This window comes from Heteronotia binoei, chromosome 21 (assembly GCF_032191835.1).
Source record: "Heteronotia binoei isolate CCM8104 ecotype False Entrance Well chromosome 21, APGP_CSIRO_Hbin_v1, whole genome shotgun sequence".
NCBI classification, from domain to species: domain Eukaryota; kingdom Metazoa; phylum Chordata; class Lepidosauria; order Squamata; family Gekkonidae; genus Heteronotia; species Heteronotia binoei.
The window spans coordinates 53,601,875-53,628,425 of NC_083243.1; the positions used below are offsets into that span (position 1 = coordinate 53,601,875).

The following is a 26,551-nucleotide window of genomic DNA, read 5'->3' on the forward strand; positions in this document are numbered from 1 at the left end:
AGAATGGACTGCCTGCCAGAGTCTCGAGGCGGCAGGAGGAAGGTGGCAGGCCTAGCTTGCCTAGGAAATTATAGATGTTTGTACGCAAATGCTAGAAGTCTTCAAAGTAAAATTTGTGAATTGGAATGTTTAGTGTTGGGAGAAAACATAGACATCGTGGGAATTTCAGAAACTTGGTGGAATGAGAAGAATCAGTGTGACACGGTGATTCCTGGATATAAGTTATACCGGAAGGATAGGGAGGGAAGGATTGGAGGTGGGGTGGCTCTGTATGTCAGAGAGGGCATACGGTCCAGTAAGACTGAGGTCAGAGAATTAGATTCCCTTCTAGAAATGCTTTGGGTTGAAATAGAGGGCCCAAAAGGAAATTTAACTATGGGAGTTTAACGCCCACCAATAAATTTTTTGTGGATCAAAAACTGGCTGAGTAATAGGAAGCAGAAAGTGAGTATAAATGGGCAGTCTTCGCAGTGGAGGACGGTAAGCAGTGGGGTGCCGCAGGACTCGGTACTGGGTCCCATGCTCTTTAACTTGTTCATAAATGATTTAGAGTTGGGAGTGAATAGTGAAGTGGCCAAGTTTGCGGATGACACTAAATTGTTCAGGGTGGTGAGAACCAGAGAGGATTGTGAGGAACTCCAAAGGGATCTGTTGAGGCTGGGTGAGTGGGCGTCAACGTGGCAGATGTGGTTCAATGTGGCCAAGTGCAAAGTAATGCACATTGCGGCCAAGAATCCCAGCTACAAATACAAGTTGATGGGGTGTGAACTGGCAGAGACTGACCAAGAGAGAGATCTTGGGGTCGTGGTAGATAACTCACTGAAAATGTCAAGACAGTGTGCGTTTGCAATAAAAAAGGCCAACACCGTGCTGGGAATTATTAGGAAGGGAATTGAAAACAAATCAGCCAGTATCATAATGCCCCTGTATAAATCGATGGTGCGGTCTCATTTGGAGTACTGTGTGCAGTTCTGGTCGCCGCACCTCAAAAAGGATATTATAGCATTGGAGAAAGTCCAGAAAAGGGCAACTAGAATGATTAAAGGGTTGGAACACTTTCCCTATGAAGAAAGGTTAAAACGCTTGGGGCTCTTTAGCTTGGAGAAACGTTGACTGTGGGGTGACATGGTAGAGGTTTACAAGATAATGCATGGGATGGAGAAAGTAGAGAAAGAAGTACTTTTCTCCCTTTCTCACAATACAAGAACTCGCGGGCATTTGATGAAATTGCTGAGCAGACAGGTTAAAACGGATAAAAGGAAGTACTTCTTCACCCAAAGGGTGATTAACATATGGAATTCACTGCCACAGGAGGTGGTGGCGGCCACAAGCATAGCCACCTTCAAGAGGGGGTTAGATAAAAATATGGAGCAGAGGTCCATCAGTGGCTATTAGCCACAGTGTGTGTGTGTGTGTGTGTGTGTGGGTGGGTGTGGGTGTATATATATAATTATTTTGGCCACTGTTTGACACAGAGTGTTGGACTGGATGGGCCTGATCTAACATGGCTTCTCTTATGTTCTTATGTTCTTAAATTCTTTATTTTCTTCATAAAATCTATGCAGTTCCTGTGTATTTGTGATTGTAATCCTTTCCCCTTGAAGTTCAAAGCTCAAACCTTCAGGTATTATCCATCTGTACCTCATTCCATTGTCACGTAATTTTTCTGTTAATTTTTTATATGCCTTTCTATCAGTTAGCACTTGTCTTGGCAGTTCTTCCATAATTCTTACTCTACTGCCTCCCACTATCAATGACTTTTCAAAGTTTTTATTCATGATCTTTCCCACCATTTCTTTTGTCATAAATCTTATGACCACATCTCTTGGCAGATTGTTCTTTTTTGCATAGAGTGAATTTACTCTATACATATAGTCATACATATTTCTATTCCCTTCAGGATCTTCCTCCAAAAATTCTGCAATTATTTTTATTATGTATTCTTTAAGGTCTGATTCTCCATCTTCAGGTACACCTCTCAGACGGATCTGAGTTTCCATCAGTTTGCAGTCATGAATTGTCACTTTTTCTTCTAATTTTAACAAGGTGGAGTCATGTGTTTTCACTCTCTCTTCCACTTCTTGTACTTTCTTTGTTATTACCACAGTGTCATTTCTGAGATTCTCTATTTCTTTTTTAAATTCTTTTTTTGAGTCTCAATATCCTTTCTTATTTCTTTTTTAGAGGCAGTTCTAAAAAAGAAATTTCTTTCACCCCCTTCATTATCCTAGCTTCTATTGCATCTAATTGGGCTTGCATTTTCTCTATTGAAGCAGACCTAGCACGAGTTTGTTTCGGGTCTGACATGTAAAAAAAGATCAAAAATTTTGATCTCACCAAATTAAATTTGAACCATCAGGTTTGATAAAGTGAAGCTTGCCCTTTCTAATGCACCCAATTTCGCTGTCCTCTGAGCCTCCCAGGCTCAGATATTAATGTTTAAAGCTTTTATTTCTCCCAAAATGGCGGTCGCAACTTTTGCTTCACTTTAAAAAAAAATTCTTTTTTCCCTTTTACCAGTTCAAGTCTTCTTATCTACTATCCAACAGTAGTAATTTTTTAATTGCCAAATCTGTTAACTCCACTAATTTTTAATGTCCCAGTCACTTTAAAAATGATGTTAAAACTTAGTCCTCCCAACAACAATGGCCACCGATGTTTCTCTCTGGTATTATAATCCTAGAGTAGGCTGTTTACTTCGTTGACTTCCTTCTTCCTCCTCCAGTACTTCCTGCTTTTCTTGCCTTCAAATCTCGTTTCACTGGTAGAGAAATCTCACGATATCTGACGTATTTCCTGTGTTGACTGTGAACGTTGCAGATCTGTAATGATGGGGCTGCCTCCTCAACCACAGATAGACTAAACAATAAATTCCTTTCTTCTTTTAACACTGTCTTTTAAGTTTACAAAGTTCAAATTTAGCCCCTTATCATCTTCTCCTTTCAGGCTTTCAGTATTTTCAACCCCCACCTTTTACTTTTGTTTTGTTTAACTTTAATTAGTCCCGGAATGAAGAGATAGCAATCAGTACTTTTTTTCTGTAGTTTATCCAAATCAACACCAGTCTTTTGTAGATTAGATGTTTAAAATTGTAAAAGAAGGTTTGGATCCTGTCGAGCTTATGCCAAATTGATGACTCTGGAAACTTCTGCAGACGATGAATATGCAACTTCTCTCTGGAGATCCCTCAAAGCCTCAAAGGAGCCCCCCGGGGACTCCCTTTCAGCCAAGGTAAGTCTCCTTAAAGTATCTGTGCAATCTTGGACAATTCTCTAGCTGAGAAATGTAGGCAGAAGGCATTAATTTTCCTTTTAATACCCTGAACAGAAGTGCCAGGCTGCCCCCGTTAGGGAAAGCAACTCAGCTCGCCATTTTCCAACCCCGGAAGTCTGGATGCTCTATCTGGCCTGACCTCTCTATCTATCCTCCACTTTCAACAAGATAGAGTGGAAAAAGGGAATGATAAGGCCAGCCATTCTGGATTTTTTTTAAGAAAGAGAGACTTTTATTACATTACTTTTGGTCTTTTTTTTTAAAGAAGGCATGAGATACTTTTCCTTAAAATTATTTACTTTTAGAAGCCAGTCAAATCTTAAGAAGCAGAAAACACAGATGGAGCTACCAAATGCTGCCACGGATTCTCACGAGAGGGAAGCAGAGTATGCCGTTGGTCTTTCCATACCTGTCAATCACAGATGTGACTTTCCTCCTCCTTGGCTAGAACAAAGGGAAGGCAGGGGTGGGCCCTTTCCCACTTGCAGGACTCCAGATCTAGGCCCAGAGATTTTTTTATTCAAAAATGAAAGCTGGTAATATGGGCCAGCTAATGGGACAAACAGGTGCCTGCTGGCATGCCCAGGTTCTCGGTAGAAACCATCCAACAGGAAAATACGACAATTCTATTCACTGCATAGTGCACTTCAAAACAAATACAGAGGGAACAGAAATAGGAGAAATGAGGATTGCAGAATTAAAACCTCTTAATTTACACTGCATACACTTCACTCTAAAATCAGTTTTGTGGTAGGTAAATGAATAAGCAGATCTTCATTAGTGCTTCAGTTAAACACACACAGTCTTTACCCATTATTTGCTCCTATGTTTCCTTTTTTTAAAAAAATATCTTTAATTCATTCCAAAATAACTGCACTAGATTTTTTTTTTAAGAATTTATTGGCTTGGTTACACTCACCTATAAAAAGGTTTTGAGAGGTTTAATTGTGTACTTTGCCAGCCGTTTTAGAGTCCACATACCTATTTTAAGCAACTATTTAAAATTCTCTTCGGTGCTTCAGGAAACCATGTGTAGCCAGAGCTGTGAAACCCTTGTAAAAAGGGGGTTGGGGGAGGAAAAGGGAAATAAGTGAGCCCTGGGCTCTTACTCCAGCACCTAATCAGGAGCCTGTGTCATTCCTTCCACTTTCATTTCCCTTATCACATACTGTAAGAGAATAAAAGAAAAGATACATAAGTGGAGAACTGAGGATATTCAGAAGATGGGGGAAAAATGGTCAAATGTGGTTTAGGTGGCCTGACCTTCGCATTAGTTCCCCGTTGACAGTGGGGATTTTTAAAAAACATCACAAATCATCATTTAGTAGAGTTGATTGTTTCTATATTACGGCTTCGTTTTAAGGTTGCCAGCTCTTAGTTGGAAAATACCTGGAGATTTTTGGGGTGGAGCCTAGGGAGGGCAGGGTTTGGGGAGGGGAGGGACCACAGCAGGGTACAATGCCATAGAATCGACCCTCCAAAGCAGCTATTTTCTCCAGGGAAATGGATTTTCTGTTATCTGGAGATCAGTTGAAATAGTGAGAGATCTCCAAGCCCCACCTGTAGCCTGGCAGTCCTAGCAGTTATATGTGACATCATGGGATAGGGTTGCCAATCCCCAGGTGGAGGCAGGGGATCCCTCAGTTTGGGAGCCCTCCCCCCGCTTCAGGGTCATCAGAAAGCAAGGGGAGGGGAGGGAAATGTCTGCTGGGAACTCTATTATTCCCATAGAAAATCATGGAGAATTGATCCGTGGGTATCTGGGGCTCTGGGGGGGGCTGTTTTTTGGGGTAGAGGCACCAAAATTTCAGTAGAGCATCTAGTGCCTCTCCCCAAAATACCCCCCAAGTTTCAAAAAGATTGGACCAGGGGTCCAATTCTATGAGCCCCGAAAGAAAGTGCCCCTATCCTTCATTATTTCCTATGGAAGGAAGGAATTGAAAAGGTGTGCCATCCCTTTAAACGTGAGGGCCAGAACTCCCTTTGGAGTTCAATTATGCTTGTCACAGCCTTGATCTTGGCTCCACCCCTAATGTCTCCTGGCTCCACCCCCAAAGTCCCCAGATATTTCTTGAATTGGACTTGGCAACCCAATCATGGGAGGTCTTTGAACTCAAGCTCTCGCTTCTTAAGGCCTTTAATAACTGTAGGGAGGAAGCCCAATTTAGGCTATGGCACGAGAGCAGGAATATTTTGACTCTTCCTGCTGTACCATTTCCCCAGTGCAAATAAATTTTCTTCTTGTCCCCCCCACCCCCGCTGTTTGCTTTGTGGCAGAAAATATTTATTCTTCCTGAAAACATATATACCATTTCTCCAAAGATCAGCTTGTGGTGGTTCACAACTAAGAAAATGACAACCAAATCAAACAAACTGATCACAACATAAAAACAACATAAAGCACACAAAGAAATTATATTTTTAAAAACGGCCCTTGGCCAGGAGCACATAATAAAATCAGCTTTAAAAGATGGAACCCCTCAACTTGTGCTTATATAGGCAGGGCTTTTTTTTTTTTGTAGAAAAAGCCCAGCAGGAATTCATTTGCATACTATACCACATCCCCTGACATCACCATTGTTTCACACAGGGCTTTTTTTGCAGAAAAAAAGTCCAGCAGGAACTTATTTACATATTAGGCCACAACCCCTGACACCAAGCCAGCACTGCATTCTGGTGCATTCCTGCTCAACCTCCCTCCCCCCCAAATACAATTCAAGAGCTAAATTCACACACTATATGCCTTCCATATAGGAACTGGATTTTGTAGTTTCCCCACAACCAGTGTGCAGCAATAATGAAACTTCCACAGGGCAGGTTTCCTCTGGTTTTCCTGCCTTACAGAACAGGTTTCCCCTAGTTTCCCTTCCCCTATTCCCCAGAAGTAGCTACTGCCCCTTCCCTGGGCCACCAGGACATTTGCAATTTTAGGGCTGTTGTGGTTTTATGCTGTGAGCTGCCCTGAGCCTGCCTCGGCTGGGAGGGCAGGATATAAATCAAATAAAGTATAAAAACAATCAGCATGAGAATATTGTTACATTGACTTACCATTGTAATTATAGGTATAAGCAGGTTTTCTGAATTCCCAGCTTTCATTTTTTTAAAAAAATTAAGTAACACCTTCCTTTTTGGAGATAGGTCCTTTTCGTTATATCTCAAGAAGGGAAGGAGTGAGACAGTTTTTCAAAAATGAAAGCTGGGAATTCAGAGAACCTGCTAAGCCTATTGCAACAATGGTATATTGATATATCTTAATACAATTTTTTTAAAAAGCACCCCCCCCCCAGTTGTAGAGGGAGAAAATGGCTGCTGTGGAGACAGGGTCAGGAAAAAAATTGCTGTAATGTAGGGTTGTCAACCTCCTGGTGGAGCCTGGAGACCTTTCAAAATTTCAACTGATTCCCAGACAACAGAGGTCAGATGCCCTGGAGGAAAGGGCTGTTTTGGATGGTGGACTCTATATTATTATAACCTGCTGAGGTGCCATCTTTCTATGAACCCTGCCATCCCCAGACTCCTCTCCCAAATCTCCAGGAATTTCCCAAACTGGAGTTGGCAACCCGACTGCCGCATGAGCCAGAAAATTCAAATTTTCTCTCCAACACAGCAGTCATCTAGCTTTATTGTGATCTTTCCCAAAACTTTGGAGCAAAACAGATTTGACAAGGATCAGGGAAAAGCCAGGGAAACCTCTGGAGGTGGCAGAATATACCACAGTGCTGTGGGGAAGCAGTGAAAAAATCCTTTCTCCAGAAGTAATGAAATTGAGCCAGATAACCCATGTGGAAATGGTTGTTATAAAGTCCACATGCTGATCACATGGACTTTTTATGGATGTGCTCTGGGAGTTCCCAGCTAGGAACCTAATTTCTAGGTGTGCACAAGTGTGATTTCAATTGAGATCACACTGCAGTGCACAAGGAGGTAGGACTTCAGTCTTCCCCCTTGTGCTAGTTTACAAACCTGAAATAGCCCTGGAGAGCTGCTGTTTGCCATTGGGGAAATTAAAAAAGGTAAAGGTAGTTCTCTGTTCAAGCAGCAGTCGTTTCCGACTCTGGGGTGATGTCGCATCACGATGGTTTCACGGCAGACTTTTTACAGGGTAGTTTGACATTGCCTTCCCCAGTCATCTACACTTTTCCCCGCAGCAAGCTGGGTTCTCATTTTACTGACCTTGGAAGGATGGAAGGCTGAGTCAACCTTGAGCTGGCTACCTGAACCCAGCTTCCGCCGGGATCAAACTCAGGTTGTGAGCAGAGAGCTTGGACTAGTACTGCAGCTTTACCACTCTGCGGCATGGGTCTCCTAGGGGAAATTTACCTGTACTGATTGCTGCATCATTTCCTCTGTGGGTCAGATTGCAACTCCCTAGTGCTGTTTCATGTTAGGAAAATGATGCTGGGCAAGAGGCTGAAGTGCCGTGTGACAAGCCACTATTTCAGTCTGAACTGGGCCACTGCACCCCTGGAACTGAGTTCCTAGCACAGAACTCCAAGCATGTGTCTGACCCAAAGTCTTTGAGATGACCACATGTTTTTTGTGTTAGAGGATACGTTTTTAATTTTTTGCCCCATGTGGAAAGCTATCAGATTTCAACTAGCCCTGGTGGTGGATTTTCAAGGATCTTCCAGAGAGATTTATCATAATCTGTTTAATTTCAAGCTGAACAAATATTAAAAGAACACAGAAACAAGTACACAAGTAGAACCAAATTCACATCATCAGCTTAAAGGCAGCTCACTAGCTTGATCTGACTTGTTACTATTCAGCAATTTGTGTACATTTGATCCCCCTAGACCAGGTAAAGTTGATTTCCAGCTCCCACCTGGATGAATGGGCGTAGCTCACATTCCATAGACCTGAAACAGCCAATGGTCTTTTTCCACTAATCAGCCTCTGGCAAGCCAGGACTCAAAATATTACTGTTAATAGAAAAAAAATACATTACAGTTCAGAGTTAAGGCTTTAGTGCTGATCACTGATAGCAGGAAACATTCAGTGTTGCATTTTGTTGAATTTTTGATATTTATGGCTACTATCCTTCCCAACTTAGGCAAACCTAAGCTTGCCGAACTCTACATAGGATTCAACTGCATTTTACCTTTTCCTTGTACTTGAGGTTTGTACTGAACAGATGTTTTGTCATTGAATTACAGTAGCTTTGCATGTGTGCTAAAGAGTAACAGGTGCCAGTCCCCTCCCCTTCACATGCGGAATAAAGTGCTATATGTACATGGTTTGCAGGAATGATCTGGATATTATCATGCATTTGCATACAGCGCCGGTGACATGAGAGATGTGTTATTCAGAGGACTGAAGGCTCAAGCCATATCATCATTTTTCCCTAAGAAGAAGATATTGAATTTATATCCCACCCTATACTCTGAATCTCAGAGTCTCAGAGCAATCACAATCTCCTTTACCTTCCCCCCCACCCACAACAGACTTCCTGTGAGGTAGGTGGGGCTGAGAGAACTCTTAACAGCAGCTAATGACAGGGTGTAGAGGCCAAGACCTTCCCCTGATATTGCCTCCTGGCTCTAGGATTTAAAGGCTTAGTACCTCTGAAAATGGAGGTGCTTAAAACCTCTTGCCATGGGAAATAGTGAGAAACTCAAATAGTGGCTCTATATTTTACAACAAAATATCTTTAAAACTTTTTAATAATCTTGACTGAAAACCATATGTAAAGTCCAGACTCATATGGCAAAGGATCAAATTGATTAAGGTTTGCAGTCTTACTCAGCCATCAGCCAGCTGTATAGGAAAGAAGAATTTGTGTCTGAAAAAGTTATAACTTCTGTGATGGTGTCACATGGGTCATTTCTAAGGTTATTTACAGTGCATTCCCAAGCACTGAATCCAGGGACTTAGAAAGATGCAAATCTGTTTAGGATTGTTAATTGTAGTGTTCATAATACTACTATGAAGGAAGTCATTTGAGACTCACATCTGTAGCTATAAAGTATCTCAAGGCCTGTAACAATTCCCTTCAGTGGGGAATTGGTAACATTTTCAAGAATTGCAGATATTGGGAATTAACTAATTATTTATAAGTTTCCATGTAGAATCTTCTTGTAGGGATTTAGTTTATTGACACTGGTGCTATCTATTGTAGTTGGTGGCATACTATGTTTGAATAATAATTTATTTACTGACTAGGTGCTAGTGAAGCTTCATTTAGCTGCCATGTTTAGTGGGGAAAGTGGGATATAAATGTTTTAATAGACAACCAAATACGTAAATGATCCGCTGATATCTCAGAAAGTTGTTGCAGGGCAGAAAATGAAAATTATGTCTCCTGAGTTCTGAAAATATTTCAGATTGCTAGATTTACCTAGTTGATCAAAGGGCCAAACATTCCAACAGTATTAATAATGTTTTGAAAGGCAATATGGGAGGAAACTGACGTAATTATAAAGTTGCTAAATGATACTTTCTTCATTCCATTTTTTTCACAAGGACAATTGACAAGCTTTTTTTCTTTGGCATTTTATGGTATGTATCAAGTGGAGCTACAGTTCCAAAGAACTAAGCATCATTTAGGTAATTAACAGTGAAAACCTATGCAGAATTACTCCAGTTTGAATCCAATTAGGCTTAGGTTAGAGTAATTTTGCAAAGGATTGCTCTGTTAGACAGAATTTGAAAAGAAAAAAAAAGGTCATCACTATCTCTGGAGCAGCAATTTCTGGTCACTGTTAGGGCATATCTTTAATAGCATTCACTAGTCAAAAAATCTAGAAATTCTTTGCTAGATACCACGTCCATGTTCCATAAGCATGACTTTTTGAAGCCTCCTTCCTCATCTAGAATGTTTGTTTGTTCATTTGTTTTTTCTTGTATGATTTTTGTGTTGTAAGTCATGTTAGATACCTGTGGGAAGAAATGCATGATCTGAGTAATTAGAAGTAAGAAAATTTATCCAATTTTTCTGTTCTCTGATGTACCTCCTGTTAAAATCCTCATGTATGTAGATGCACAATGAAGAAATGAAATCACCATGTACTGATTTATCATGCAAAGGTCACACCACTAAGCAAGAGCAAAAAGTATTGACTGCCCCCTTTGTGAGAAAGAGGGACATTTTATAGCTGCTTTCAATCAGTTGTTGTTAAGTAGAGCTTCTTCCAGATACCAAAAGTGCCGAGGAGAATACAGGGCACTGCTAAATAGATAAATGATAGATAAAAGGTATTAGAAATAAATCAAATATATTGTAGTACTTCTGTAGGCCACTTTGGACATTATGATCACACTTTATATGCAACCCTGGCAAGGTGTCTGGCAGGTTCCTTGATGCTTCTCCTGCTTGAGATGAATAGCAAAGCTGAGGAGTGGGGAGAGAAAGGGAATTTTCCATCCCCTGCAATTCTTTTGTGGGTCACCCACTTGTATAATTAGAATCACCAGCCTAACTTTGGAATAGAACTTTCCATTTCTACTCAGCAATAAAGGTAACAGATGTATCCCAGAGCTTGCCAACCCCCCCCCCCCCCAAGTTAATAACGTGTAGCAAATTTCTGCTGCCTTTTTGCTGAGTAGGAAAGGAAATTTCTAATGAACAGTCCAAAGAGAGAACAGACGTAATGGGAACATAAAAGCAGTATTCATTCAAAGCCCGGTTCATCACGCAAGGTCACACCAAAAAGTCATTGAATAGATTCTTGATTTGCCCTAGTGGGCAAGGGGCAAGACTGTTCTTCTATCAGAAAATAATGACTGAAAAACTTAATTCAGGAATAACCTACCTGAGGTCACCTGTATCTTTAACAGATGCATAAATGGGAAATGTTGGCAGCTTTTCCAGTCCCTGAAACAGTGACCTGTCAACATCTGCCTATCTATACAACTGTTAAAATTTGGAAGCACTGATGCTGAAACATTAGCTATCCCTCCTTAAATTAATTAAGATTTGGGACATATTCAAGAATGTTTTATAGCTCTTAACATATTTAAGAGAACATATTTAAAAGAGCCTGCTATCTCATATCCTCTTGACTAGTGAGTCCGTCTTCTCTGTTGTCTTGTATTATTAATCTCAGAAATAGAAACAATCTGAATGAAACCCATATTAGGGTTCCTTGAAGCAAATATAGGCTGGTTGTCCAAGGGACAAAGTTAAATGTTGTAAAATAATGTTATTCGTCCAGAACAAATTTAAGCATAGTTGTTCTCAGTGGATCAAACGTTTCCAGAATTTAATCTCACCATGAAAACCAGTGTTGAGGTGCGAGTAAAGCTTCTCTCTGTTGTAAGGCAGATAACTCAAAGATGATGTAGACAAGGATAACAGCTGCCTTAAAAGGGTATTTTGTTCCACTTTCTACTAATCCCTCCATTCAGATCCTATTATTTCTACCTCATTTGAAAGCTATGCTGTTACTTTTGCCTCACACGTTTTAATTCCAGAGGCAACATATGGCCCTCAGCAAACTGACATCCAGAGTTCTATGAAAAGTTTTTCCTAAGAACTGATTCATGTATTAGATTCCTGCCTGGGTACACTGGTGTTGTTGTAAACATGCAAAGGGTAAAGGGATGATGCATCTCCAAACATCTCCAGGGCATCATGACAACTCACTACATTGCAACTGCCCCCTTGCTTGGGTGGCACAGAGCAATGTTGTGTTGCTCAGCCTCTAAAGAACAGAAGAAAAAAGAATAATATTTGAAACTCCCCAGAAGTCACCAGATTCCATGACCATGAGAAAAGGTCACTTGCCCCAAATGATATCACAAGCACTATTCAGTATGTCCCTGGGGCACTGGTACACCTGTATTCTACAGAGAAATTACTATTAACACCTGTAAGCTGGGTAGTTGCAAGTGAAACCATCACATTTTCCTATGCTATATCGTTGGAGGTTGAGTGATAGGAAAATGTGATATCCATGCAACAACAAATTCCTTCCTTGAGGAAAGCTATCCAGAGCCTAAGCAACAAATGAGTAAAAGCTGTGCATATATTTGCAACAATTTATCTGGAAAAGATCCAAGAGTCCAGATGTGTTCCTGCACAACTCCCATTCATTTCAGTGGAACTTATGTAGAAATGCCTTTTTGCAAAGCTGTTGATGCTGTTTTCCACAGCAGGTAGCAAAACATTTGATTCATGTTAAAGTTAACCATATTGTGTTCTTGCAATACAGAAGTATGGAAGAGATCAGTTGTGGACATGAAGAGTATCCAACTGCCAGTGTTGGCTTAAAGTTGTGGTGTTCACAAAATGTACTGGCAATAATGGCAGTAAGCAGAGATTTCAACATAGGAGTGTTAGACTTTCACCTACAGTCTCTAACCTATACATCAGCAGATGTCCCATTTTGCACCAATTGTAGCCTATAGGTTGTCTACAAGGGTTGCCACCACACTATACTTTATCTTTGAGGATACAGAAGCATAGATCAACATGGCCAGGTCCATGGAAGAAGATATTGGATTTATATCTCACCCTCCACTCTGAATTTCAGAGTCTCAGAGCGGTTCACAATCTCCCTTATCTTCCTCCCCCACAACAGACACCCTGTGAGGTGGGTGGGGCTAAGAGGGCTCTCACAGCAGCTGCCCTTTCAAGGACAACCTCTACCAGAGCTATGGCTGACCCAAGGCCATTCCAGGAGGTACAAGTGGAGGAGTGGGGAATCAAACCCGGTTCTCCCAGATAAAAAGTCCGCACACTTAGCCACTACACCAAACTGGCTCTTTGCCATTTCATTTATCTGGTCTTCTAACAAAAGTGAAGGATCCAGGCTATGTGCAACAAGATCTAGGGCCTTCTCGGTGGCAGCACCTGAACTCTGGAACACCCTCCCAGAAGCTATAAGGGCCCTGCGGGATCTGTCGGCGTTCCGCAGGGCCTGTAAGACCGAACTGTTTAGACAGGCATTTCTGGTTGACTGAAAATGAGCTGCCACCGGACATCCTACAGAAGCTGGTGGTCATAGTCAGAACCCAATACCGCCAGACTGGATCGAGATAGCGTAATAGTTTTAAACTGATAAATGTATTATGGTTTTATATGTTTTATGGAATAATTGTTTTTATGATACTGTAAGCCGCCCTGAGTCCGCTTGCGGAGAGGGCGGGATATAAATGCAAAGTAATAAATAAATAATAAATAAATAAATAATACCCTTAAGCACTTTAAAATAGTAACATTCAATCCCACCTCATCCAAACACCAGCACCGTCCATCAAGAGCCTGGGTGTGACACTGGATGCCTCCCTTTCAATGGAGACCCAAGTCATGCACATTGCCAAGGTGGCATTCTTTCATTTTCACCAAGCTCAGCAATTAGCCCCTCTCTTGTCCCATTCAGACCTAGCCACAGTGACCCATGTGGTGGTCACCTCCAGATTAGACTACTGTAACTCACTTTATGCTGGCCTATGCTTGAGGCTGACCTGGAAACTCCAACAGGTCCAGAATGCGGTGGAACGAGTCCTGTCAGGAACACCATGGACAGCATACATTCAACCAGGGCTGTGCCAGCTACACTGGCTTCTGGTTGAGTACTGAGTCAGATTCAAGGTATTGATTTTGACCTTTAAGGCCTTATGCAGTCTGGGACCAATGTATCTGTGGGACTGTCTCTTCCATTATGTCCCTGGTAGAGCATTGCACTCTGCTGGTAGTAACCTACTGGTGATCCCCGACCCTAAAGAGGTCTGACTGTCCTCAACAAGGGCCAAGGCCTTTTCAGTCCTGGCTCCAACATGGTGGAACCCTCTGCCAGATGACATCTGGACCCTGCAGGACATTATGCAATTCCGCAAGGCCTGTAAAGCAGAGAAGTTCTGCCAGACTTTTGACTGAGGACAATGATGGCTGGCACCATCCTTTCCCCCCATCCTCCCAGAAATTCCTCCCCACTCCCCATATGCATCACTCTGATTGTCTGGAAGAACAATTGGGATGCCATTGGGATTTTTGTAATTTGTATTGTTTTAATTTGTATTGTTATGCTGTTTTAACTATGTATTACCTTGTTTGATGTGCATCGCCCAGAGCCTGGCCTTGACTGGGATTGGGTGATTAATAAGAATGATAATGAAAATTGAGTTATACTATAGTACTGTTGATGCAAGGGTAGCATAATTTTTTTCCCTGCACTATTATCTCCTTGTCATAGCCTTCCTGTGGGCTCTATGGCATGGTCTATCAGGAGTCAGCTTTCTGCTGCTGATGCTCTAGCTATCTCCAAACCATCTTCAGATCCCTAGTGTACTGGGGAGCTGGGCCTCTGCTCAAGGGTGGCAGAGAACACCTAGAATTGACACTAAATTGCTTCTGAGAGCCTAAGCATGAATGTAGAAGTCCCATAGACCTTAGGAACATAAGAAGAGCCCTGGTGGATCAGATCCATCTAGTTCAGCATCTTGTCTCATATAGTGGCCGACCAGTTCCTCTGGAGGACTAACAACAGACCATACAAGTTGAAGCCCTCCCTTGATGTTGCCTCCCAGCACTGGGATTCAGAGGTTGACTGCACTCAATATGGAGGTTCCCTTTAGTCCAGGGATGGCCAAACTTGCTTTATGTAAGAGCTACGTAGAATAAATGCTTGAGAGCCAGAAGACATGAACGTCAGATGTTTGAGAGCCACAAGGGAGGGAGGGAAGGAAGGAAATAAATAGGTGAGGAGAGAGAGGTGGAAAGAAAGCAATTCTAACTTTAAATGCCTTCTCCAAGCTGCTGGCTGGCTTGGCTTGGATAAGTGATTTAAAGTGAGAAATGCCTTCTCCAAGCCAACTGACAGGGCAGTGGGGGCTTTGAGAGCCACACAATATGTGTGAAAGAGCCATATGTGGCTCCTAAGTTTGGCCACGCCTGCTTTAGTTCCTCCTGATAAAGGTTTCCCTTTTTCTCCCCAATTAGCTCATCCAGTGATTGAAAATGGACAAGTTGAATGCCCACAAGGATATAAGAAACTGAATCGGAGCCACTGCCAAGGTAAGCTGAATTATATGAATGTATATTTTAATTGGTATTTCACACCCTTGGATGTTCTAACATGCATCATTACCACTTTGTGAAAACTTGCCTTACCCAGTCCAATGGCAAAATTAACCCAGCCCTATATGAGATAAAGATTTCTCCAGCCTGTAGAGAAATATATAATGACATATGTCTTTGCCTCTGGTGAGGTTGTAATTAATAATTTAATTGCAGGGTGTGTTCTATGTTTTCAGGTAGGTGTTTTTGAACAAGGTTTATTATTTTTCATGTCTTAAAGCAAATTTAGGTTTAGCAGTTTTATTTTCTGTGTGTAGGATGGCATTGAGAGGAAGGTCTCAAAGTGAACAGGTGTGAAAGCCTGCTTTTATTTCTCTCTTCCTTTGTTTTGTTCTGCTACATGCTTTAAAAAGCCTCAGGGTAGGTAATAATAAAATCCTCCCAAATATAAGGAAATTAGTTAAAGATAAACAACATAAAGAAAAATTATGTGGTAGCAATTACAACTAAAACAAGTATGTTTGGGATAAAATTCACAGCTCCCCAAACGCCGGCAGGAATAATAAGGTTTCATCCAGCCTCCTAAAAGCCAACACCAAGAGAGCTTACTAAATCTCTTCAGGGAGAGAGTTCCATAAAGTCACCACCCAGGCACCCTCCCCAGTCCTGCTAGCCAGTTTAACGTCAGACAATGCTTGTATGCCAGACATGTGCCCCACTGGATGACCCATATACACAGGGGAAGTTTGCATCCCATTATAGTTCTGTTTCAGCCACTTGGACTGGCTGCTCTACAGTGATAATGTCTACTGAATGACTGAACCCACATATTTTCTCACGCTCTTCGGTTTTTTTGCCACCTATGCACCAAGGGAAATATTTGACAGAAGGGAAACAACTCCACAAATACTATCAACTCCAGTATGGATTTCAAGAGATTAAGTGCAATATGTGAGAACTTCAATGACTTCATGTCCACTGGATGAATGTCAGTTTGAAATCACATCACAGATGTATCCTTTCCTTCAAAATCCCATTTGCTCTAACTCATGAACATTCTGTCAATATCCATTTGATTTTTTTTTTTTTTATAATATGCATAGAGAAGAAATAGTTGCTGGACCTCTTCTGGAATTAGTCTTCTGCTTGGTACAAATGCCTGATAGTGTTCCAAGCGCAGAGCTCATCATTTCTTCTCAGTGGAATCTTGTGGTTCTTTCTCCATTATTCCTCCCTCCCCCAAAAAGTAGTGAGATGTTGCTTGGAGGGTATAATAAGGAGTCTTGTTCTGGAGTTGTGCAAGTCCAGTGATGGATGGTTTCTTGACGCGTTTCCTTTAACTTGGAATTTCTGGCATATTGAACTGATTAGCAAGTCACCACAATACTGCGGGTCTAAACCTTTGTGGCTCCCAGTCCATTTGTAAACCATGATTGCCTGTCACTACCATTTCACACATCCCCCTTTGCCTTTCCCTAACAGCCATGACTATGCAAATTGTGTTTGATGAGCTCTGCTGTAGAAACTCTGCTCAATACCTTCTGGGAGATTATTACAGAATCCATGCTGATTCTTCCTCTATAGCTTTTATTCATCAGTATGCTTACTAATTGAATATTTAATAATTAGGGTTGCCAGTCCCTGGGTGGGAATGAGGGATCCCCTAATTTCCTGGGCTCTTGTCTGCCACTGGCCAGCTGACAAGTGGGGGGAACCCTGCCTTGAACAATGACCACTGATGGCCCTCTTTGTCCCCTCCTGTGAGATTTAAAGTGCCCTCCAGCTGATTGGTAGGAACATGTGGCCTGCCAATCAGTCGGGGGGGGGGGCCTTTAAATTTCGCAGGAGGAGAGGGAGAGGGGCATACCTGAACTCCAAGTGGTGAATTTGTTGCTTAGAGTTCAGGTGTGGGCAGCCCCCACTTCCAAAACACCATTTAAAGGGAAGCTGTGCCGCTACGCACAGCGTGCCTAAACTCCAAGCAGTCAATTCGCTGCTTGGAATTCAGGTGTGATGTCAGAAATGATCAGGCCCACGGAGGTACAGAAACTTAGAAAGAAACACACTTTCTTCATTTACAAAATAGTAACAATGTGTAATACAAACTGCATTCACCAAAATACCTTGAATAAACAATACACTCATGCAGTTACAAAACCATCCCGTGCACAACGTAGCTACTGTCCAGAATTCATAATGATTTATGATGAATCCGACGAAAAAACTGAACCGGTTCAATTTTGTTTTGGATGCGCTATTCTTCCTCAAGGGACCGTCTTGAAGTGCCAAAATTTCCTGGCTTTGTTAAGTTCTTTTTTATTTTTTTATTTTTATTCATGGAACAGCTCTACCAATTTGTATCCATCAGCATTCAGTTGGAATTCAGGTGTGTGCAGAACCCGTCCCCACTTGCAAAACACCATGTGAAGGGAACCTTCCCTTTATGGTTTTTGCAAGCGGGCACCACTGGCGCCTTCAGGAGGCTGCATCCCCAGTGTAATGAGGTCACTTCTGTGCATTGTCATCACATTGAGGACATCCCCTTCCCCTCCAGGAATGCTGCCCAAGCCTCCTGCTGGTGACAGGGGAGAGCCTGGTGACCCAATTAATAATGGATTCCACAAGCTTACCCATATCAACATTAGACTGACAAGCCTCTAATTTCCCAGATTTCCTCTGGAAGCTTTTTTAAAGATGGGGGTGACATTAGTTACCTTCCAGTCCTTGGGAATGAAGGCAAATTTTAGTGATAGATTGCATATTTTTGTCAGGAGATCCAAAAGTTTCCATTTGAACTCTTTCAGAACTCTTGGATGTATGCCATCTGGGCCTGGGGATTTGTAAATTTTTAATTTGTCCATCAGTTATAGGCCCTCCTTTCTCACCTGAATCCAACTCAGGTCTTTCAATACCCCATCCAAAAACAGTAGTTCTGGAGTGGGCAAACACCTCCCATCTTGGACAGTGAGGCAAAAAAAGCATTCAGCTTCTCTGCTGTTTCTCTATCATTCTTTAATAGTCCTTTCACTCCTCGGTCAACCAAGGGATGCCTCCCTGGCTAGTTTCCTGCTACTAATGTATTTGAAGAATTTTTTATTAGTAGTCTTTATGTTTTTTTGTGATATGTTTCTCATAGTTCCTTTTTGCCTGTCTGATCACTGACTTGCATTTTATTTGCCACATTTATTTTATTTGTCTGTGCTCCCTTTTATTTACCTCACTCAGACTAGCCTTCCACCACTTAAAAGAATCCTCCTTACCTTTAACTGCTTCCTTGTCTTTTAACCATGCAGGCCTTTTTTATACCTATCTGTACCTTTCCTAACCTGCAGTATACATTTTATCTGAGCTTCTAAGATTGTAGTTTTAAAAAGTCTTCAAGCTTCCCAGAGGGATTTGAACTTCCTTACCTTTCCTTTCAGTTTCTTCTTCACAGGCTCCTTCATTTGAGAGAAGTTACCTTGGTTGTGTTGGTCTTTTTGGGCAACGGTTTCCTCCTCCTTCCTCCTGGTAATGCAGAGAGTAGTATTTGTAGCAGTTGTTTGTTGTGTTTGCATTCCTATTTTCTTCTTGCAACTGTGCAGCATGTGCCTGGCAGACCACAGCTTGCCCAGAGTTTGAATCTGAAGGCCTTGTTGAGCACTAAGAATCATTTGGCTGGAAGAGCCCTGGAATGAGACCACACAGGATGCCTGGGAGCTTCCACAATCCCGGGGTGGGGGTGGGAGAGAAAAAACGGGATGGTTAATGCTAATTTTTCAGGATCTTCAACTCTTCTGCTATTGCCAGGCTGAAAAAGACCCAACATGTAAACAGTTCACAAAGCTTGTTTTCCTTCTACACTTCTCTTAAAGTAGGTGAGAAAGACACCAGGCCTCCTCTAGAGTTACTGGGTACAGTTCTTGGACCATGTAGATTTTCTTGTGCTTGTAGACTTAATTTGAAACAGGAATCAGTTTCTGAATGCCAGGTACAAGGGCAGTTGAGCCCTGGAATATGTCTGATCCTGTACAGAGTATTTTTCTCTCACTGCTGTAACCATAGCTAGAATAACAACACATGTCTGGTGCGAGAGTTGAAAATGCTCATATAAACATCCAGCAACAACCCATTATGGTAAATATATGGGTGTGTGTGGTTAACATGACCTTTCAATGATCTAGTCTCTGTGCACTCATCAAAAAGAACAAGGAGGCAACTACTTCTTCATGATTAGAGCAAAGATATATAGTAATGAAAATGCAATGCAGTTCCATTAACTCAGATATGAAATCATTCACAAATACATTAAATTGTTGTTTAAAGTGTTTTAAGCAGCAACACATGAAGTCTTCAGACCCGTGGTATAGCACGGTCAGTATTGTCTCCTCTGATTCATAGCAGCTCCTCAGGGTTTCGGGTCAAGGTCTTCCACATCACCTACTACCTGATCGTTTGGACTGGTGATGCCAGAGAGAGAACCTGGGACCTTCTGCATGTAAAACAGAGGCTCTGCCACTGAGCCCAAGGACAAACTTCACAGTTGATCAAAATACTGCCCCCCGTAATAAGGACCCCCTGCTCTTTGTCCTGTGCATCCTGTCCATCAGTACAGATTGGTCCAGTAACACCAGATCACCTTACAGTTCTTGTTTCCTTTTGCCATCATGGACACAGCTCTCTCTTTCTGATATCTGAGTCTCTTGGAAACCTTCTGCAGAAGTGAAGGGCTGCCTCTTCCCTTTTGTGTGTTGGAGGCATCCTGAGCATTGTGTCTGGATGGTCAAGTTATTTGGTCATGGAGCCAGAAGGAGCAGTTAGCTCTTCCTGCCTGGAATGCTATTGATAATAGTTCTTCAGAGGCCTCTGCAATCTCTGAGAGCTTCACAATGATTAATGTACACCATCTGACCCTTTCCAGTCTCTGGAGGCCAGAGGCCATATGGATCATTGTCTCCATTGTACTGATGCCATAGCAAGGGGAAGCGAGTTATTGTAGGTCACGTGGCAAATTAGCACAGAGCCATTTAACATCTTCTGTCTCTCTTGACATCTCCCTTGCAAACTGGAGACTTCCCCTCCTGAAATGTGCAATTCAAAATTATCATGCATACCATCCCCATAATAAAAGGCTTTCTCAAATGTTGCAGTATGAGTCCCCAACCATGTTCATAATGTTGGCTGTTGTGCAGACAGTGCCCCCAGCTGTTTATACAAAGGAATTACTTTGTGACAGTCGAACTTTGTCTGCATTATAACTGCTTCTCTTCCCCTACTTTCATTATGAGACTAGCAGAAAGATGCTCAAAGTCAATTTGAACCTCTCATGAAAATATTATAAAGATCCTTTGAAGTCTGTGATCCAAATATGACTTTCAAATTGTATTTGCAAAATAATTCTAGGATGAAAATTCATGTTGCATCATGGGTAGCTGAGTACAGTACAGAAAAGCAAGAGATGTGCATATATGCAGTGCTTTTCTGTAGAAAAAGCCTAGCAGGAGCTCATTTGCATATGAGGCCACACCACCTGGCCTGGGAGCATATGGCTGCCACATGGTGGGTCAGGCCAGGCAGAGCCATGGCCTGCCCAGGCGGAGCTCCGCTCCTGTGGGCTCTGGCAGAAAAAAAGCCCTGCATATATGCCTCTGTAGGGGTTGCTAGGTAGCCACAACAATATTACCAGCTTCAACCTTTGTTTCTGTCAGTGAAAGGCAGGGGGAGAGCATGGCTCTCCTTTCAGGGCTGTTTTTGCCTTTGGGGGAAGACTCATAGGACCAGGCCCAGCAGCAACCCAGTGGCAGCAACTTGCTACCACCTAGGCTTGCCAATCCCCAGGTCCCAGCGAGGGTTCTTCCACTTTCCCAGGCTTCTTCCCGCCCCCAGTCAGCTAGCTGACGAGGGGGGAAGCTCCGCCCCCACAGCCACCATGTGCTTTCCACCTCTGGAGGCTTCAGTCTCCGATTGGAAAGGCTTCCTCTTGGGATGGTGTGTCTGTGTTACTTTGAAGAAGTTGGCAGCAACTCGTGAGTAGAGATGCCAGTCCCTCACTTCAGAGTTGCCAGAAAAGGGGGAGGGGGAGGAAATGTCTGCTGGGCACTTCATTATTTCCTACATGGAGATCGATTCTCATAGAGTATAATGGAGAATTGATCTGGAGGTATCGAGGACTCTGGGGGGCCTGTTTTTTGAGGTACAGGCACCAAATTTTCAGTATAGCATCTAGTGACTCTCCCCAAAATACCCCCAAGTTTCAAAATGACTGGACCAGGGGGTCCAATTCTATGAGCCCCAAAAGAAGGTGCCCCTATCCTTTATTATTTCCTATGGAAGGAAGGCATTTAAAAAGGTGTGCTGTCCGTTTAAATGTGATGGCCAGAACTCCCTTTGGAGTTCAATTATGCTTGTCACACGCTTGCTCCTGGTTCCACCCCCAATGTCTCCTGGCTCCACCCCCAAAGTCTCCTGGCTCCACCCCCAAAGTCCCCAGATATTTCTTGAATTGGACTTGACAACCCTACTACCACCTGACTTGTGTGACTCACCCAGGCCTGGCTGCTTGTGCTGTTCAACAGCAGCCACCTCACAAAAGCCACTGTGGTTATAGCGGTTAGAGTTTTGGAGTAGGATCTGGGAAACCCAGGTTCCAGTGTCCATTCTGACATGGAAGCTTACTGTGTGTTCTAGGCCTAGTTGCACATTTTCAGACTAACTGCCCTCACAGGGCTGCTGAAAAGATAAAATGGAGAAGAGGAGAATGTTGTAAGCTGCTTTGGGTCCCCATTAGGGGAAAAGATGAAGTATAAATGAAATAATAAATATAGCTGAAGGTGGGGGGCAAATAAAAGAATGATTGGTCATGGACGGGAAGGAGAAATGGAAGCAGAGAAAGGTGAAGATGTGGGAGCTGATAGGAGGAGGAAAAGAGGAAATAGCATGGGGAGAAGGATACAGAGGAAATTGAGGTGCCCCCCACAGCTCCTTGCAGGTTCCTCACTATGAAACTGGGCTTGATCCAGCAGCCAACACCACACTGGGTCCATCCCAACCCAGTGGTTGGAGCCACAGAGTTTTTGCAGGGAAAGGTTGCTGGGCAGATAAAGATATGTTGGCTCCAGTGGATGGGAGTGAGAGAAGAAATAAGAAAAGAGGAGAGGCAATGGTGGGGGTGGGGGCGATCAGGAAAGGGGTTGTTATAAGAAGCACCTTGGTGGCCCTTGTGAGAGCAGAATGATGGAATATAAATTTTGTAAAATAAATAATATTAAGTAAATAATTCAGGTACAACTTGACAACACTTTCCAACACCACTACATACATACATTCGCTGTCTTGGTATAAATGGGTATTTAGCTAAAGAAAATATTGGTTATGTGTTTGTCTAAAGTCTCTTTAAAGAAAATTATGTTCTGGAAAAGCTCCCTCAGGTTCTCTTCCCTTAGTACTAATTATCTCAGAGCAATGAATCTCCGGCAAGACAAATAATAGCAGAAAACAGAGAAAATCAGCCATGCACTATTCCAGTTTTTTGCTGTTTGTTTCTTTCTGGGGGGTCTTCTGAGTCAATAACCCTCACCCTCCTTCCATTGTTTGGTGATCCGATTTTGTCACAGGTCTTTCACTGCTGTGTCCTATCAGGACTTACTCTCTTTGCTATTGCAGTTATTTCTCAAAGTGTCCATTAGTGGGTAGATTCAGGCTAGAGTAGCTCATCATTTTCTCTATTCATTTTATAGATATCAATGAATGTCTGATACTTGGCATTTGTAAAGATGCAGAATGTGTGAACACCCGGGGAAGCTTCATCTGCACTTGCAAATCTGGCACTATGTTGGATCCATCCCGCAGTCATTGTATCTGTAAGTGCTAAATGATAACTGATGATAAGTTTCTTTTCCTTTTGAATTCTTTTGTAGACATCTAGTATTGGATCAAGTGCAACATTTTCATTTGCCCAAACATACATACAAGAAAAAGACCATTGGGGGCTGCTTGCATTAAGTCAGATTTATTGTGTCCCCACTTGTGGTTCCACTTGTGTAAGAGTTTATGCAACCAGTTTCTGGGCACTATATGATATAGGGAGGGTTATACAAGTTCTTGTACAGGTAAGTCTAAGGTGCCATTGAACTCAAATTTTGTTAAACCAAGTCTGCTAATATTTCTGGTTGCATATCACAGGAATCAAGCCCTAGTTTTTCCATACTAATTGTACTGTTAGATCATAGGGAGAAATGTGTAGGTGTGACCAGAGGCGATGAATGTTTATGCACACATGAAAAGTAACATGGGTATGATTGTTGGAATGAAAGACAAGAAAGAGGTTTTCTAGGATCGCCAACTGCAGGTTGGGAAATTTCTGAAGATTTTGGGGGTAGAAACTGATGAGGGTGGGAGGAACTTTAGCATTGTATAATGCCATAGAGACCACCCTCTGACACAGCCGTTTTATCCATGGAAACTGCCTCATCTAACATGGAGTTCAGTTGAATTCCAGAAAATTTCCAGACCACAAAGGTCTGCCAAGCTCCCACCGGGGGCAGAGGATCCCCTGGTTTGGGGTCCCCCAACCCGCCAGCATGGAGCAGGCTGCAGGGGAGATCCCCACCCCCAAAGAGCCCTGTCATTGTGTGACGTGCCCTATGTGATGATGTCACCCAGAAGTGATGTCATCACACAGGCCACATCATGCCAGGGATGCTCTAGAGTTTTTACTGTGAATCCGTAGAGTTTTTACTGCAAATCCCAGCGCATCCCCAGTGCGATGTGCACTGTGTGATGACGTCACTTCTGGGGAGTCCTCTGCTGCAGTGTCAGAGGAACGTGGCAACTCTAAGACCCCACCTGGAGATTGGCAGCCCTAATTTCTCTTTTAATTGTGCCAATAACATTAGAGGCCACTGACAGTCAAACCATCAGAAACACTTTGGTCAAGAGACACCCTAATTTTTAAGTTTGCTTTCCCTTGTGGTTTGAAAATAGATCTTCCAGCTTTTCCTTTGTTCTGATCAGTTTCCCCTTCATTATAGTCTCCTGTGCAATGTTAGGCCAAAAAACTGAAAAAAACCCCAAAGATAGTTAGGCCAAAGGCAGAAGAAAACATAATAAACCGAAATAAAAAGCAGGAAAATCCATCTCTCTTGAATTCTCTGCAGATTTTGCCACCCATTCTCAAAAGGTAATACTAAGTTTTAGTTGCTAATTTAGATTTGGAGTCTTCTGAGATCTGCGTTTAAGACTTAAATTATGTAGTCCAGTGATATTCAGTGCCTTGAAAGCTACCTGTGGGGTTAGCCCTTTGACATGCCACCTCTTCTCAACACCATTCCCCGATGTGGCACCTACCCCCTGTTTCAGGGAAGTTGGCCAGGCCTTTGCCTGGTGGTGGTTGGCAGTTAGTTCCCACCTTAAAATAGTTGTTGCTAGAATAACAGGAAAGTAGTAACCTCCTTGAAGTGCAGGCCTCATGCCAGGGCTGGAAGTAAATGGGGGCTCTTTTGATTGATGGTAATTGTAACTGGGGCTGTCTGGGAGCCTTGGGGTGAGCACCAGGTGATTGGTTTGGCAGTTTTTTTAACTGCCTTATGATAGTTTTATTAAGTAGCTTCTTTGTCAATGAACTGTATAGGAGATGCCTAGATTAGTACCTAAAAACACACCTTTGTTAATGTTTTCATCAACTGTTCACTTAACGAAATATTTTACAATGCAAATATTATCTTGCAATGCAAATAATAGCTATCTTTTTGCTGATTAATAAGGACATTATAATTGAACATCTGTAATTGTGATTAAATTTTGTTTCCTGTGAGACATTTGGGAGTTAATTTTTGGCTGAAAAGTGAGATACAAATATCAAATCAAGAAGTATTTCAAGATCAGGAAGAAGACAGTTTTGTTTTTTAACTTTTCAAGGTGTGCCCAAACAATGAATCCTCCATTTTTGTTTCAGCGGATAAAGCAGTTTCCACAGAGCAGGGGATGTGTTTTCGTTCAGCAGTAGCAGGAGTCTGTGACCTTCCACTTAATCAGCGAATTACTAAACAGATTTGCTGCTGCAGTCGTGTTGGCAAAGGATGGGGGGCAAATTGTGAGAAGTGCCCCTTGCCCGGCTCTGGTAAGAATTTTGTTTGCTCTTTGGGACCCAGTTTTTTTCCATATGTCTAATTATTTTAATGTTGTGATTCCTTTAATTCTTCTATGTTCTTGGCCAGATACCTTACATCCTTTGCCAGTCCCTTGGTTTTAAGAAGCCTAATAATTCCCACATTATGGATTACACAGCTTGGGTCTAGCTTCCCCTTGCCCCAGTGTAATAATCTGATGTGCATTTGGGCTCTCCTAAATTCCTATCAGGGATGTATTCAGCTTGGTCAAGCTAAAAAAAGACCCATATAACGCCTATGCGGCATGTTGGGATCCCCAGAAGCCAAGTCTCTAATCTGATTCAGCTTCCTGATTAGATATCACTGTACAGCAATCCCATTCCCTTCCTTTGATTCCTTTCTCCAGCTGACTTGCTGGGGTAAGTCAGCTGACGAAGGAACAAGGAGGCGTTTAATCATGCCTCCCTGATTTTTCCTCCCTTCTCCAGCTGACCCACAGCCACAGGCAGGAGGGCTGTGGAAGGTGCGGGGAGGCAGCTTTAAATGCCACCCTAATGGCTCCAGCCTTCCCCAGCCCACCAACGGCAGCAGGCGGGCTGGGGTAGGCACAAGGAGGCATTTAAAAATTCCTCCCTGATAGCTCCAGCATTCCCCATCCTGCCTGCAGGTGCTAAAAAGCAAACACACAGGGTCCTGGGGGTGACCAAGCAAAGGAAATAGTACATTACAATCTTCACTAATCATAGAATCATTTTTGAAGGGACCTCCAGGGTCATCTAGTCCAACCCCATCTAGTCCAATATTTTACCATGTAAGAGTATATAATAATATCAAACAGACAGCTCTCATACAATATCAAAATACTTTGAACAATGAACTTTCAATAGTACAGTTAGAAATTACATACAACAAAAATATACAAAACATACTCCCAAGTCCATACTTCCATAAGTCAAAACTGCTCTCCAAAATTCTGTTACAAATTCTCCAGGTAGCAACATGGGAAAGTCTGATGGTGCTACTTGTGGGGATAAAAATATCCATTCAGTTGACCGGTAATTGATGCAAAAGGTCTGGTTTCAGAATCTTGATCCACAGCTGAGCTTCTCCCACAGAGCAATATCCTCATTCCATTCCTTTGATTCCATTCTCCAGCTGACTTGCTGGGGTAAGTCAGCTGGGGAAGGAACAAGGAGGCATTTAATCTTGATCCACAGCTGAGCTTCTCTCACAG

At 42.4% G+C, this 26,551-nt stretch overlaps 1 protein-coding gene across 1 annotated transcript in view; it reads left to right on the forward strand.

The window, feature by feature from the left end:
• The window catches only part of LTBP2 (latent transforming growth factor beta binding protein 2), a 178,858-nt gene that overhangs the window by 100,283 nt on the left and 52,024 nt on the right, over window positions 1–26,551 (forward strand). Inside the window, exons 9-11 of the mRNA XM_060261626.1 lie at window positions 15,155–15,229; window positions 22,948–23,070; window positions 25,164–25,328. Coding sequence (XP_060117609.1) covers window positions 15,155–15,229; window positions 22,948–23,070; window positions 25,164–25,328 — 363 coding nt within the window. The remainder of the gene's footprint in view (window positions 1–15,154; window positions 15,230–22,947; window positions 23,071–25,163; window positions 25,329–26,551) is intronic.